The sequence below is a fragment of the Ceratosolen solmsi genome, unplaced genomic scaffold (genome assembly GCF_000503995.2).
Source record: "Ceratosolen solmsi marchali unplaced genomic scaffold, CerSol_1.0 scaffold30, whole genome shotgun sequence".
NCBI lineage: Eukaryota > Metazoa > Arthropoda > Insecta > Hymenoptera > Agaonidae > Ceratosolen > Ceratosolen solmsi.
In genome coordinates this window covers 1,515,644-1,530,345 of record NW_011948421.1, presented here as the reverse complement: position 1 = coordinate 1,530,345, position 14,702 = coordinate 1,515,644, and the positions used below count along the sequence as shown (strand labels likewise).

General features: G+C 35.6%; 1 protein-coding gene across 1 annotated transcript in view; it reads left to right on the top strand.

The window, feature by feature from the left end:
• The first annotated feature begins 2,672 nt into the window (after positions 1–2,672).
• HDAC4 (histone deacetylase 4) overlaps positions 2,673–14,702 on the top strand; it is a 62,623-nt gene continuing 50,593 nt past the window's right edge. Inside the window, exon 1 of the mRNA XM_011498379.1 lies at positions 2,673–2,908. Within this exon, the coding sequence (XP_011496681.1) occupies positions 2,857–2,908 (52 nt within the window). The 5' untranslated portion in view covers positions 2,673–2,856. The remainder of the gene's footprint in view (positions 2,909–14,702) is intronic.

The window sequence follows — 14,702 nt, the reverse complement described above, 5'->3', positions numbered from 1 at the left end:
TATATATATATATATATATATATATATATATATATTAATTAACCTCGCACTGTGCTTGACATGACATGTCATTTAATGTAATAATTCTTCAATGGGTCACTAAAGCATTTCCACATTTAACGCCAAGACCTCGTTAGTTTTTATATCGTAAGGATCTACGTGTTCGTTTCATTCTTTAATCCCCATAATTTTACAATCTACTCTAGTAATGAGCGAATGGAAGAAAAATTATCAGTCACATGTGAATGTTTCCTTGCAAATATCAAATGTTTCCTTCGATCATTGACTTTGCTAACTAATTCGATTAAAATAGCGCATGGACCTTCGGTCGGTAGCATTACCCCGGTTGGCCTCGCTTTTGTCCCCCCCGTTCCGCTCCACTCCATTCCGCTACACTCCATTCCGCTCCACCTTTACGTTCGACGCTCAAAATTAATCGCTCGTTAATGAGGAAGTGAAGAAATTTAATGGCTATTTTGGTAAGAGTAGCGTGTAAGCGGTAAAAGCCTATCTGCCACGGATAGTAGTGTCCGACAACATAGAAAGTTGCATCTGTAAAATGCTCGACTTCCAAACACTTCAAATTGCAATGACAAAAAGCAAGAACAGTGATTGGTAAATTATTCTTTCGGAGGCTCGAATATGTGCTTACGGCGGTTTAGCAAGAGAATCTTGGTTAAGTAATATTATTGATCCAAGGTGACCGTGAAATCTTAGAAAGTTGCAACGACTAGGCTAATCATACCGCGGATTACACGTACTTTTTCCTCGCTTTAATTTACATTTACATTTACATTAACATTAACATTTACATTAACATTTACATTTACATTTACATTTACATTTACATTTACATTTACATTTACATTTACATTCACTTTTAGCTATTAGTTTTTCCTTTGTTATTTCGTCGATTATTAATCGCAGCCCAACCCTTCCGAGTTTTCTTCTCTTCTCTCACCCATTCCCCTCGCCACAAACATAATACAAGAGCGAGCGAAATACACCCAAACAAAAGCCAACGATAATCCTAGGAAAAAGCACAAGTCACTCTCCACCGTTCTCGGCATTAAAATAATATTGTCGATGAACCACAAAAAATATCGGCGTTAAAGCCAATCCTCCCTCGCGATGATAAAAATGATAAAAAAAAATTAAGGCACTCGAGATGTCGAAAGTCGGGATTGCACCGGGTCATAGCACGTGTGCAGCATCCGAAGGAAGGCGCGATCACGTTGGTGTAGTCACCATTAGCCGGTCAGTGGACTCGAGTGAGCGAGAGCGCTCACCGCTCCCCTCGGGCCTTTAACCTTTCTTTTCACTCCATCGTCCGCTCGTCGTCTTTAATTTCCGAGGAATGCATGGATAATTATAGGCTCACGACGGCCGGACACAATGGCCTCCTTCACTCGAACGTACTCTCCTGGACTGGTGCTTCTCCGGGATACGTATCTGCTCCCCACAATCCCGATTGCTTTCGAATTTGCGCGCACGTCAATGCCTTTCGCCGGTTAAAATAAAACTTTATCCCGACAGTTGTTGATATTAGTAGCCTTTTATGGCAAATCCTTCGATCGTCCCTACTCGACGTATTTGCTCATCCCAGGTGAAATAGAAAATTAATAGAAAATTTTCATTGGCCAAACACGTGCAATTTGAAAAAGTTTTTTTTTTTTTTTTTTTTTTTTAAATCAATGAGTCAAGTGCCCGAAGAGTAATCCGAGTTAGTAAGTTTACCTTACTTTACACGACGACTGACCCAAATATTTAGGTCAAAGGAACGCCAGTTTACGTTAATCGCGGTATTATCGAATCACTGTCCGCTCGTTCCGGCGTATATGGCTGCTCGGTGTCCCCGGTTAGAGCAGGATAATATCTTGAAAATTTACGATTAACCGATATTCCAAGTAATTATCGGATGTGCCTCTCTTTACTCGCAATAACTTCATCATCGCCATATAGCGCAAGGATGTAAGCATTTAACTTGTCTGTCGCCGAAACTTCGCTGCAAAAACTTTGCTCTCATTTTAAATGTAAATTTTAGGAGAATTTGTTCGTTTATCAAATTAGCGTTAAGTTTAGGCAAAAAGCCCTTTACACATACAATACCTTATAATTTATGATAATAAAGAGGTTTACTCGTTTACTTAGACGAATGTTCGAATTTAGGATTTAGTCGCGTGATTCAGTGCGCGATGATAAAAATTGCCAATAGCATGAAGCTGCGACACTCTGCCATTAATCGAAAATGTACTTTGGATAACTTTCTCGGATAATCTCCCTGCCTTCTTTTAATATTTATTAAACCTATTAATTTCGCCAAACTACTTAACCACTTCCTAGCGTAAAGCTAAAAATCGCTCGATTCACAAGAGATGAGCCGAGATAAGCCTAGAAAATAAAATGAAGTGTAAAGTTTCGTTTCACCTATCTCCTCCTCTCCCCTCCCAATCCCCAATCCACCATTCGGCCCACCAACCTCCTAACGTTTGAATGATAAAAAAAGAATGGGAAAAGGCAGAAGGATGAGCGACACGGGGCTATAAGCTACGGGAGCTTAAATCATTCTTCAATTTCCGACAGTTTTCACATAGACAATCGAGTGAAAGAGTCTCTGGAGCTAAGACACACTTTTCTTTGAACCAACAGCCTCCGCAGGAGCGACGTTCGCCAAGAGTCGAGCTGCCCCGGGGACAATTGTTAAGCGACATTGAGAAAAAATCTCGCCCTATTGTTTATAATATCCATCATAGGATAAGTGAGTGGGGCGAAAGTCGGTAGCCAGGGCGTTGGATGTAGCCGGACTCCTGGCTTCTCCTCTCGAGCGCAAGCTCGCCAAGGTGGACCAAGGGGCATATGGCCCTGGAACATGCTACCATATACAATATGCACCACACGAATCAACTAGGTATGTCTCTTGCACATGTTATTGCGTGAAAGGCTCGGTCCGACATTTTGATTCCAGGATTATTAAAAAAGAGAGTCGCGCGGGACTGATTCCCTCGATGACTTTGCGACGCAAGCTCCATGCCAACGTATCGAGCTTAATGAGAAGCTGCTTATTGGGATAAGTGCAAGGGCAAAAAGTTTATCGTACGTAAAAGAAAGGCCGTGTTACAATTATACGAGTTTTCCTATCAAAAGTACATTGGAAAAATTAATTTGCCTATTGTTTGCCCAAGTAGTCCTTCGACAGGAGCATCGGTTTAACTAAATTTTCATGATTCGCTGATTTACCGGATTACCTAATAATTATAAAACTTGATGTTCCATTGTAACTTTCTTATCAACGATCTTTACGTCTTTACGTCTTTACGTCCTAATGCTCGAGGATTTTATTTTTATGATCTAAATTACGTATGATCGCTCGAGCAAGAGCGTATTATTTGGTCTCGAACGACATCGTTGACAGCCGATTGGAGTATGTATGCCTCCTTAATGATTTTGTACGATTTTATGATAATCTTAGTACCGAGTACAAAGTGTCAACAAATTCACTTCACGAAATACTATGTTTGGTTAAAATAAAATTTAATCGATTGTGAAAATTATTGGGAAAATTGTATAGTCCGGTGGTTGGTGACATTTTAAAATATTTACTTTATTTTGATATCCCGTGACGCACCTGAGTGACATACATTACACACATCTTTCTCTGTTTTTTTTTTTTTTTTTTTTTTTTTTTTTTTTTTTTGTTCTAACAAGCTATCAACAAAATAATATTTACAAAGAAATAATTAGAAATTACGGACATTATATTTCGACTTAAAGAACTTCGGTAAACAATCCGCGTTAACGGTATTTCTATTATTAGCATGGATATCGAGAGATAAATTTGCTGAACTTCTCCAGGAGTCATTTCGCATAATTGTCGCATAATTGTCGCATAATTGTCGCATAATTGTCGCATCATTGTCGCATTGATTCTCGAAGGTTGAGTTGAGATTTATTTCAATCGCCACGAGATGCCGTCGCCCTGACAGCCGATAAATATTTCGATGGGGTTGAATTGCAAAATAGCGTCGTACCAGCGACCGTACGAGCGATTGCCCACATGGAGAATTCGACGAGTCTTCGCAACGGCACTCCAGGTAAAAATCACGGTGAGAGACGTGAATGAAGGTCGAGCGAGTCTGCGGACTTTGAATAATGGAGCCGATGTCGAGAGGCTGGGAGATGGAGTTACGGATGGAAGAACCGAAGACGTCGTCGTCGATTCAAAAACGAATCGGGCCGAGTTCGAGGTGGCCGTTATCCGCAATTGTCAACCTATTAATAACCGACACGCGATGTTGATGCTAAAGGCTTCGGCCTAGGGCCAAAAGACACCAGAATCGTCTACCTGTCGGCCTCCCACCCACCCACGTCTCCATTTTCACGTATTGCGGCAACGGGCAAACGCAAACGCGAACGCGAATTGAAATTCCGCGGCGCTAAGGGTTCGAGTCTTTTTTTGCCGATCTCGGTGCCGTTCTTTTCATATAAGGACGACGTACTTTCGGCCGCTTTCAGCACCTCCTAACCCCTCGTAGCCACTGTCCGGTGAATTCGCCGGTGAATCGTAATCGCGGCCGACCGATTAATTCTCTTGCTATGGCGATTATTTGGATCTCTCGGGTGCAGGAGGTGGAAAGTCAAAGACGTTACCTGCTGGCTTAACGTCGCTGTTGTAACTTAGCAGCGAGTCGCGGCCGAAGGAAAGTTTTTATTATGCTGAAGAATTCGGTTAGGATATTACGAGCATAAGTTCGTAACGCCTGTTTACGCACTCCTCGTCGGTAGTGTCCACGTGCATATATAACTTTGATAATTAAGTGCAATACCGCATAGCATACGTAAATTCATGGAAATATAAATATTCCGAGGGCTCGGTGATTTTATTAACACGATTCTACTTATGTAAAGCAATTAACGATAAATGGCATTCTGAAACTCTGTAGTTTTCTATCTGTTTTTATTGTCGTGTAATAATAATACTGTAAGTCGTGGATACGTGGATTCGTGGATACGTGGATTCGTGGATACGTGGATACGTGGATTCGTGGATTCGTGGATTCGTGGATTCGTGGATACGTGAATTCGTGGATTCGTGGATTCGTGGATTTTTAGTCGACATTCGTCATACTTTTACTCGCCCATGATTTTTTCTCTTCTTTTTATTTCGATACTACGACGATAATATAAGCGAAATATAAGCATATTGTTATTATTTGAAACATAAAAATATTGACTTTTCACGTTTGAGCGTTACGAGCAGAAGTTTCAGTTTTTATATTTTTTTTTATATTTATAGTGAATATTAGGAGAATAAACAACATTGTCAGAAATGTATCTTAAAATCTCCAATATTGCGGAGTCGACATATTTTTAACTCAAATACCATCTCCGCTCAATTAATTATCTACCTTCAAAGCTTATAAATCTCGATGAATTTATTGAAATAAATGAGAATTGAAAAATACAAAGTCACATGATTGTTAATGTTTTTCAAAATTAAATATAAGATTAATAGGCGATTTGTAATATAAAGTAAATAATCAGTTTTAAAATTTTCTTCGTTAGGTATTAAGTATACTTGAGCATTTATTCGATTTAGGGAATTCGATTCCTCAATTCCTATTCAACGATAGTTTTTCATCGAACGGGGCATTTAAAATGCTTATTAAATAAAAGACCTTCGATATATAATGATCGTTAGCTATCGTTTAACGTAAACGCCATTTATTATTATTATCCAAATATATCGATAAGAATTAATATAATTAATGAATAAAGGACAAAATCGCATATTTATAACGATAAAGAGGAATTAAATTCGTGTTTATTTTCATGAATAAGTTGTGCAATGCCATTACGTTTATATTAATAATCATTATCATTATCCCTGAGTGTTTAGCATTTTAACTCATCGTTAATAATATAATATAATTGATAGAGTAATAATAAATGAGACGAGGGTTAACGTTACAAAAGTATTCTTCATCCTCGAACTATAATTTTCTAGATCAAGAAACGCCTGCGATGCACTAGAATTTCGCTCGTCAATGGCTTCTCTTACGATATAGTAATCTATTATTTGACTTGGAAGGTACATTGAGGCGTGAGTAATTGAAGCATACTTAAAGCCTCGAAAATACACAGTGTGTACGTCGATGTAAGATGTATGACTCACGCAAGCATTTCGTTGTGGTCGTCGTTGTCGCGGTCGTCGTCGTCGTCGTCGTCGTCGTCGTCGTCGTCGTCGTCGTCGTCGTCGTCGCAGATACATCTATTCTCCCCCAACACGTGGAAATAACGCTCGAGTGGAAATAAGCAAGATCGCGGCTTCGGGGCCGGCGGCCGTGATATTTTTAGGACGCCCACCGTACACACATCTAAATTCGGCACAAGTCGAGACAAAGGCGACGCTTGGCGTCGTCGAGCCCGCGAGGACCGGCATACGCGTAAAATACGTTGTACGTAGCGTTGCGAAATTCTGATCCGCCAACGCACATGGCACAGTCCGTTAAACGATTGTCCACGAAAGATCGAAGACCGAAGCCGATCGAAGATCGGCACGGAGGTCTGGATAATTGAGGAATAGTAAGTAACCAGTCGAATGGATCTCCATTGTTCACCGTCATCTCGTGTCGCCTGCCCTTTCCCCTCGTTTTCTTTTCCGCCTCATTGAGCGCGTTCTTTTTATTTGTTTTGGGATTTTACTGTTGCCACGTAAACAGGGTATGTAAACACCTAACAACTGAAAATTACAATCAAACGTAATTTTAGAATCGTGCTTGTATTCTCAGTTCGTTGTTAGCTAATGATTAGTGAGCGACTTAATGGGGAGAAACGATAATTCTCTAGGCGATTTCCGTTTACATTTTCATTCCAATGGAGTTATTCGTTTGATCATTTTTGATAGAATGTATTTTATTATTTTTCTTAACCGACCTACAATCATCCTTATCGCATGATAATATCATTAGTTTGAGACTAAACTCCATAATGTTGTTGGTTTTGAAGCGAAATTTTTTATATCGCATCATGTGCCAAGGTCGAAGAATCGTAAAGCCGATAAGTGACTTTCTTAATTTAACTAAAACGAGTGTGATATTTGTGCGATCGTGAGCGGCCGGGAGCTGCTCAAGTGCCAAAGCGAGACGGCGAGGGCGTTGCGCAATCGCGAAACGACAAGTAATTGCGAGGACAATGAGAGAGGTAGCGGTAAGTAACTAGGCGCTCCCTCGAGATACGGCCATCCTGGATCGTGGAGAATGGTCGTTGAGCAGGAGTGGAGTGGCGGGCCTCCCGTAGGAGGGTCGCACGGTCATCCATCGTAGTCGCGTGCCACTGCGGGTTAATCTACTGCCGACGAGTTAGCTCGGCTCGTGGCCGATGTGTCGTTGCACGGGGAAGAGGCTGCGAGCGCGCAGTAGCCGAGGAGGAGACGCTATTCTCGGACGGCGCTCTCGACGCCTCTGTAGGTCAAGCGAACGCGGCGTTGGTCGTTGTCCTCGAAATGCGCGTCGCCCAACGGGAGGCGCTCCAACGGGCAAATCGGATACGCGCTCGGGGGCCCGATTTATTATGGCCCCGCCGTGGATTTGCAGACTTCCTTATTAGCGAGTTATCTCGTACCGGCGATGGCCAGTTTATTTCTCCATGCGCGCCAGTGCTCAATCGTTAATTTAATGTCAGAGCTGGACTTGCGACGTGGATTGGTTTTCTGGTACGGCTAGGTAGGTGGGTAGGTGGGTAGGTGGGTAGGTGGGTAGGTGGGCAGGAGGGGGAGAGCGTTGCGTCGGTTGCATTCTCGGGCCAAAGGCGTTAAAGTGGTCGATTGGTGAGTGCGCTAATAAGGGAAGAATTTAATGTCGTTGAGTATGTTACGCGGAAACGGTAATTATGAACTGTTTCTTTATATTCGTTTTTTCAATTAAATTTCGTTCACGCTACCTGCCCAACCGCTTAATACATTTAGGCTATAATTTTCGTTTAGATTGTTAGTTAATTTGCACAATTATCGTCACTTGATTTTATTACGTATTATTACAATATGAAAGCTTTGAGATTTTTTTGTTTTGTCGTTATATGTTGATTGATTAATAGTCATAATTGTACGTGGGATTTATAAATCGAGGATAAAAGGAACGAAGATTAATAATGCTAGATTTGCAAAATAATTTTCGTCGATTTTCCTTAAGAAAAACACCTATCGATATTTCAAATTTTCTCCATCACGTAGAATCACAGTTGATTTTACCTCCTCTTTCCTTCCTTCATTGTCTTATAATCGTACGATTATTTACCTTTTTTTTTTTAATTATTTATTTATTTTTCTCTCTTAAGGATATCATACATTGTTAGAAAAGTTTATTTCCCAATTATATAATTCTACATTAATAAGAAAAGATCGTAACCGAAGAACTGTAAGATATTATATAAATGGCGTCGGTCATTTAAAAATCTTCAAATCAATTGCTTATAAACTTGTAGAATTTTTTAACTTTTTAAAACGTTCCGACGTTTATTCACTTCTTAATTCGTCTTTACACAGTTTTTTTTTTTTTTTTTTCACGAGTAACTACATATATTAGTTTTATGCTTTACTTCTCCACATTTATAATATTAATTAATCTCATATTTTACATTCGAGTACAATAAAATGTCATGAATTTGAATGCTACGTTAAATATTTTAAACAAAAATATTATTTACGTTAGCCCTCGTATTATAAATAAATAACAAATCTTAATAGAATCTTAAGAAGAGCTTAGAGAATATAATTTAAATTATCAATTTTTATAAGTTCTTATAATGTTAAAATGTGTAAAAGAACGTCTTGACGCATTCGCCTTCCGTGCATTTATTAATATTCTCCCAACGGTATTTGGATCAAAAATCAATTATACCAACATTATTAACCTAGAAAAGAAAAACTTTCTAAAATCCATTGTCTGCAGTAGCTTTCAGTTTTCACGGCCACTTTTGTATATTTATACCCGCATATCGTCAACTACATTTTCTTTATTCACTCAGTCATGAAAGAATTTATCTTATAAATATACACGTCGTATTAGTATTATTTTGTATATTATTCCCATTGCTGTTCCTGTAATTATTATTATTATTATTATTATTATTATTATTATTATTATTATTATTATTATTATTATGTAATAATTATCTAATACTTATAGAATAAAGTTGCTTATTGCTTATAAGCACCATTTACTTATTGATCTATCAAATTGAAACTATGAAGTTAACGAGACTTTTTTTATGAATACGAGCGTACCAGTGCGTGCGCGCGTGTGTGCGTGCGCCTGCGCGAGCAATAGAGATATATAGAAATTTCAAGAAAGAAAAAAAAGAAATGTTGATTTCATACGTGCAACAATGAAAAGGACGAATTTTTGCGATTAACAAGAAATGGCATTTAAATTTATTTTAAGCCGAGTATTTAAGCATTAAATATAGATTTTCTAATAAAAGAAAAAATATTATTAAATTAAGGTCGATTTTATTTTAGATTTTAAAACACAGAACTTTGGTAGACATTAAAATGCACTCTTAAATAAAATCTTGATCGATTTAAAATTGATTACAATAACGTTCTAAAATTATATTATTTTGTGTACATTTTAACAAAAAATCAGAAGCAATAATCGAAAATTAAAATGTATCGTAATACTCTGGACAACTAAGGATTTGCAATTTAACATCGATACTAAATAACTTAGAATTAGAAAAATCGATAAAATAGCTTCGTGATTTGAAGAACGAAATTTGTTATGGTAATTATTCGATAATTTAGTATATCTTTCGATTTGACGTTTACTGGGAATAAAGTTAGTTAGTGTCTTTAATATTGATATGATTTTATTTCTGTCCCTCGTATCTGCAATTTCATCGTTGATCGCTCAATGGCTTACAAAGTATCATTAATATCTTGAATAAATGTGCGAATATAATGGGGCTACAAAAAAAAAAAAAAAAAAAAAAAAAAACAACAACAACAAATAACAAAACAGATGATAAATACTCGCGCAATGAGAAACTTAGTAAATGACAATAAAGGGGGCACATATATAACCAAAATTAAATGTTATTTAATAAATAATAGATCTGCATTCTTGATTAGTTGTCTTTCTTTGTGAAGAATTATTTTCTGCCAATTCGCTCGCCAAATGATTCTAATTATTAACTTTATTTCTACACATCTAGACTTTGCTCTATTTTTTTTTAAATTATTAATTATTAAAATTCACGGTGGTAATAAATAATATCGGAATGTTTACTTTTTTCAACTAACCCGGATAGAGCTTTTAACTATTTTATGTGGTGAAATTAACAATTGATAAAGCAGGAAATTATATATTTTTGGAATGCATATTAAGGTAGCTAAAAGTATTTTGCTAGAGTACGAATATTTTATAATGCAAGCAATAGAGAACAAATGCATAGTAGTAAAAGAGGAGGGAGAAAGTTTGTTTCGTAGAGTTTGTAACAATTATTATCAGAATGATAATACATAATGCATGTAAAAATGTAATGGTTCTGACAATTAATGACATTAAGGCTTATTATATCAATAAATGAATATGTAAAATGCATTTAGTCCGTAAAGTAGGTAGGCGTGAAGAATTAATGTTTTGAAATAATAAAAGAAAACATATTTTGAAATTATTCTAATATTTCCTTGGACTCGGTCTATTATTCAGAAGAATGAATAACTAGTTCGAATCAATTCGTAGAGTTTACTTTTAATCTTTAAAACGTAAATATTTACCTATAAACTTGGTAAAAGTAATATACGTAGTTTGAATTTGTAAAATAAGAATTTTTAGAATGTGAATCATTATAGTTTATTCTTTTTATAAGTAGTGGGTTATGAGGTCACATATTTGTATTATCATAACTGCGAAATCTTTAACTCACTCAAATCCTTATATTCTTTTCGATCAATTACATTAATGTTTGACTGTGATATTTCGTGTACGAACGGTCGTACAAAATAGCATAAAGTATATTTTTAATACATTATTAATCATAATATCTAAAATAGATTGTGGAATAAATACAATTATCATTTAATAATTCTTTGACATGATCATAGTAGGCATAAAGTTATAAATATGTGAGAAATTAATAAATATTTGTTTTTCATTTTTTAATGATCGTTGGTTTAATTATTCATGTTAAAAACTTTTTGCCTATACATATAAATCTGTGTATTCATCTATGTATATATGCATTTTAAAATTATACAATTTAGCAATTGTCCTGATTTTCTGTATTTGTAATTTGCCGCATTTATAATCCCCGTGCGCCTAATACTTCTTCACTAGCACTAACATTATGCAAAGGAGCGTACGTATACATATCAACGAATTCATCCTTTTATTGTTTAAAAAACTAAAGAAAAAAAAAACAAAAAACAAAATAAATAGAAGCAAAGGAAAAAGGGGGGGGGGAAGGTAACTGCGTCCTTCGCTTCTCATTTCTATTTGTGTATTTAATTATAGATAAAGAAAATCTAGATTCTAGTAGCTTATGTACAAACAAACAATAATAAATCGTGTCAATATGCGTGTCTATATTTACCGAACGCAGTCGTAATCTTTGAAGTGTTAACACGCGCGCAAGCGGAGGTTTTTAATTGCATAACGATTTTTCCAGAGTCAGTGTTGTGCGCACACGAGTGCGGAAATTCAATTTTTTTTTTTCCGATCTATAAATATGCGCTGACCTCTGACGAATAAAAGCTCTGCATTCAGTTGTAATCGCACGCGCGCCTTTTTACGATTGTGTTTTTTTTTTTTTTTTTTTTTTTTTTTTTTTGTATTTTGCTTTTTGTTTTTTAATACTTCTCGTAAGTACAGGAAAGTTTCAACTCGCGTAGATTTTTATACGTGATATTTATAATAATATTCGCCATGTTTATGTTATCGGCAATGCGTGCGCGAATATTTTTGATAAAGGGAAAATCTTTTTTCTTTTTTTTTTATCTAATGCGTCTAATGGACTAATTGCTCGCTATTCTCGACAAAAGAATTATCGATGTTAAAAGTTTCAGCGATCTATAATGCTATAGTACTATCGACCGAATGATCGTCGATGAGAAAGGAGGTGGAGTTGGAATATTTATACTTCGCATAAGCTAAGCTAACAGCATTAATGTAAACGAATTGAAAAACAAAATTGAGATTTGTAATCAAGCTGAATAATTATCATAAGCAAGATATATTATGCACGGATATATAAAATCATTGTAATTTACTAGTAATGCTCTTGATAAACATAAAAGTATGCACACGTATATGTATTTTATATATAACTTAACTCGTTAGTTTTTTGCTTTTATAGCAACTGTAACTTCTTATCCCAATGTCAAGTTGTATTGCACATTACTTAGAAAGAGGACACGCGCTAAAATTATATTTTATGCGTTGCACGTATTGGATTATAAATAATGAAAATCCATGGCATTCTCATTTAACAATATTCAACCGTTCAATGGAAAAGAAATTAAAATTTTTCATTTCGCCACGTTAGATATCGTATAGGATATCATCAATATCACTATAGAAATATCAGCCAAGCCTAATAATCAAATAAAATAAGCTGCGAGTGTCGTAGTGAAGTTTAAACGAATGGCTAGCCAGAGAGAGAGAGAGAGAGAGAGAGAGAGAGAGAGAGAGAAATGTAGAATGAAATTTAGCATCTAGTCGGATAAGAATACCAATGAGAAAACTTTGGAGAAAGTAATGACTGGGCAATGGAATTAGTGGTCATTGCTAATATTATTCGTCTCGCAGACAACAATTTTACTGTTCAAGTTTGTAGAAGCAAGAAGGACTAATGTGTAAATTAGCTGCCATCATTACTCGCTCTACCGGTTTCATTCTAAAATATTCTCTTTCTTTCCGTCTGCTTGTCTCGGTCTGCCAATCCCATACGCGTCTTTCTCTTTCTCCGAGTGCGCCTCTCTAGTGATGACAACCCATGTATATATTCCACGGTATTTAAACGGCACACACGTCGGCTATGGCGGCCTGCCCATAAACACACGTCATTTAACCGTGGGAGTGTATAGTGCCCGTGACATACCATCGGTAAAATAAACCAATCTCGTGTGACAATTAACCGGTAAAATTCGGGGAGGAGTCACTTGCTCTATACATAACTCATTCGTGGTAGTTAATTACTGCGGCCGTCAAAGCGATTCTTAACCAAAGTCTCACACCTACAATCAACCATTTTCTCTCAAGTTTCCAAAGTATTTTTCTAGCATATAAAATAATTGTAGCCGTGACTACGGCTAATTCGGATATTTTTTTTTTTTTTTTTTTTTTTTTTTTTTTTTTTTTATAAACTTTTTTCCTCGCTGGCAGCATCATAAAGTAAACGAGAGTTACATAAATTGTTTGGCTACGACTATCGAATTTTAAATAATTGTCAGTTGTGAATGCAGTAGTGTAATACAGATCGAATGCAGAACGTAATTTATAAGACAAATTGTTGACAAAATATAGCGACTCTTAATAGCTTATAAATTATTCAAACTAATGCGACGCTTCTATTCTATTTAACTTTAAATCATGGCTATAAATAAAATTCGTTACGATTAATTACAATTATTTTCATACTCATTGTGCTTAGCAAATTTCTCAAGATTATTGGAATTTCAGACTAAATAAACATTTGCAGTAAAAATATCGTTAAAATTGTGCAACGCAGCGATATTAATATTGTGATTCCCTTTTATCCGACCAGAAAAGATATTTCAATAAATGACTGGGTGATGCATTAATTCGACTGATTATTATTCCTCGTGCCACGTTTCTTTGTTCTACACTATGCATCCTATTCTTAGAAAATCTTTACTTTCATGAGCTAACTGCGTTGTTGTATCTGCTCGAGTTTATATGTATATTAGAGTTATTTCATTGATTGCTTTGAAAAAAAATCTATTCGACGATTAAATGAATAATTACAAAAGTATTTGATTTACTTGCTCGTGTTTTTCGTGGTATTTTCATTGGAAAACAAAAAAAAAAAAACAAAAAAAAACTTTCCTAATATCGTAATAAAAGAAACATTTGATGAAATAATTTCAAACAAATTTCCATTCAAACGTAACACTTTATTGTCACGTTATATTAATAGTCAATATTGTTAGTTTTCCAATAAAAAAGGACCTAAAAGCATGAAATTCAATGGAATTTTAAGTAAGAGCCGAGTCCAATGCATTTTACAATAAGTAATAATAATCTCCTACGAATAGTAGTGTCATTGTAAATGACAAAATTTCAAAAATTTTCACAACTTCTTTTGACTAATCGAGCCTTCGTTCTATTTTTAAATGTATTATTATAATTATATGAAAAATTTAATCTACAAATGTATTTCAATTTACATGGCAATTCAAAGTGCTTTATTTTATCTTGTATTTTACTTTATTGAGAAGAAAAAATTGCATTACTTATTTTCAATACGTATTATCATCTTTTATTATTACTATTTGCAATAAAACCATTATTAAATATTTAATAATAAATGTCAGGATAGATAAGTCGAAATTTGAAAAATTACTAACAAATAAACTTGTAGCTTATATGCATAAGCGATTCTTCTTCTTCTTCTTCTTCTTCTTCTTCTTCTTGATATAAAAAATATGTTAATAGAATGCTCAATTGGTGACTCACGGTTTTTGC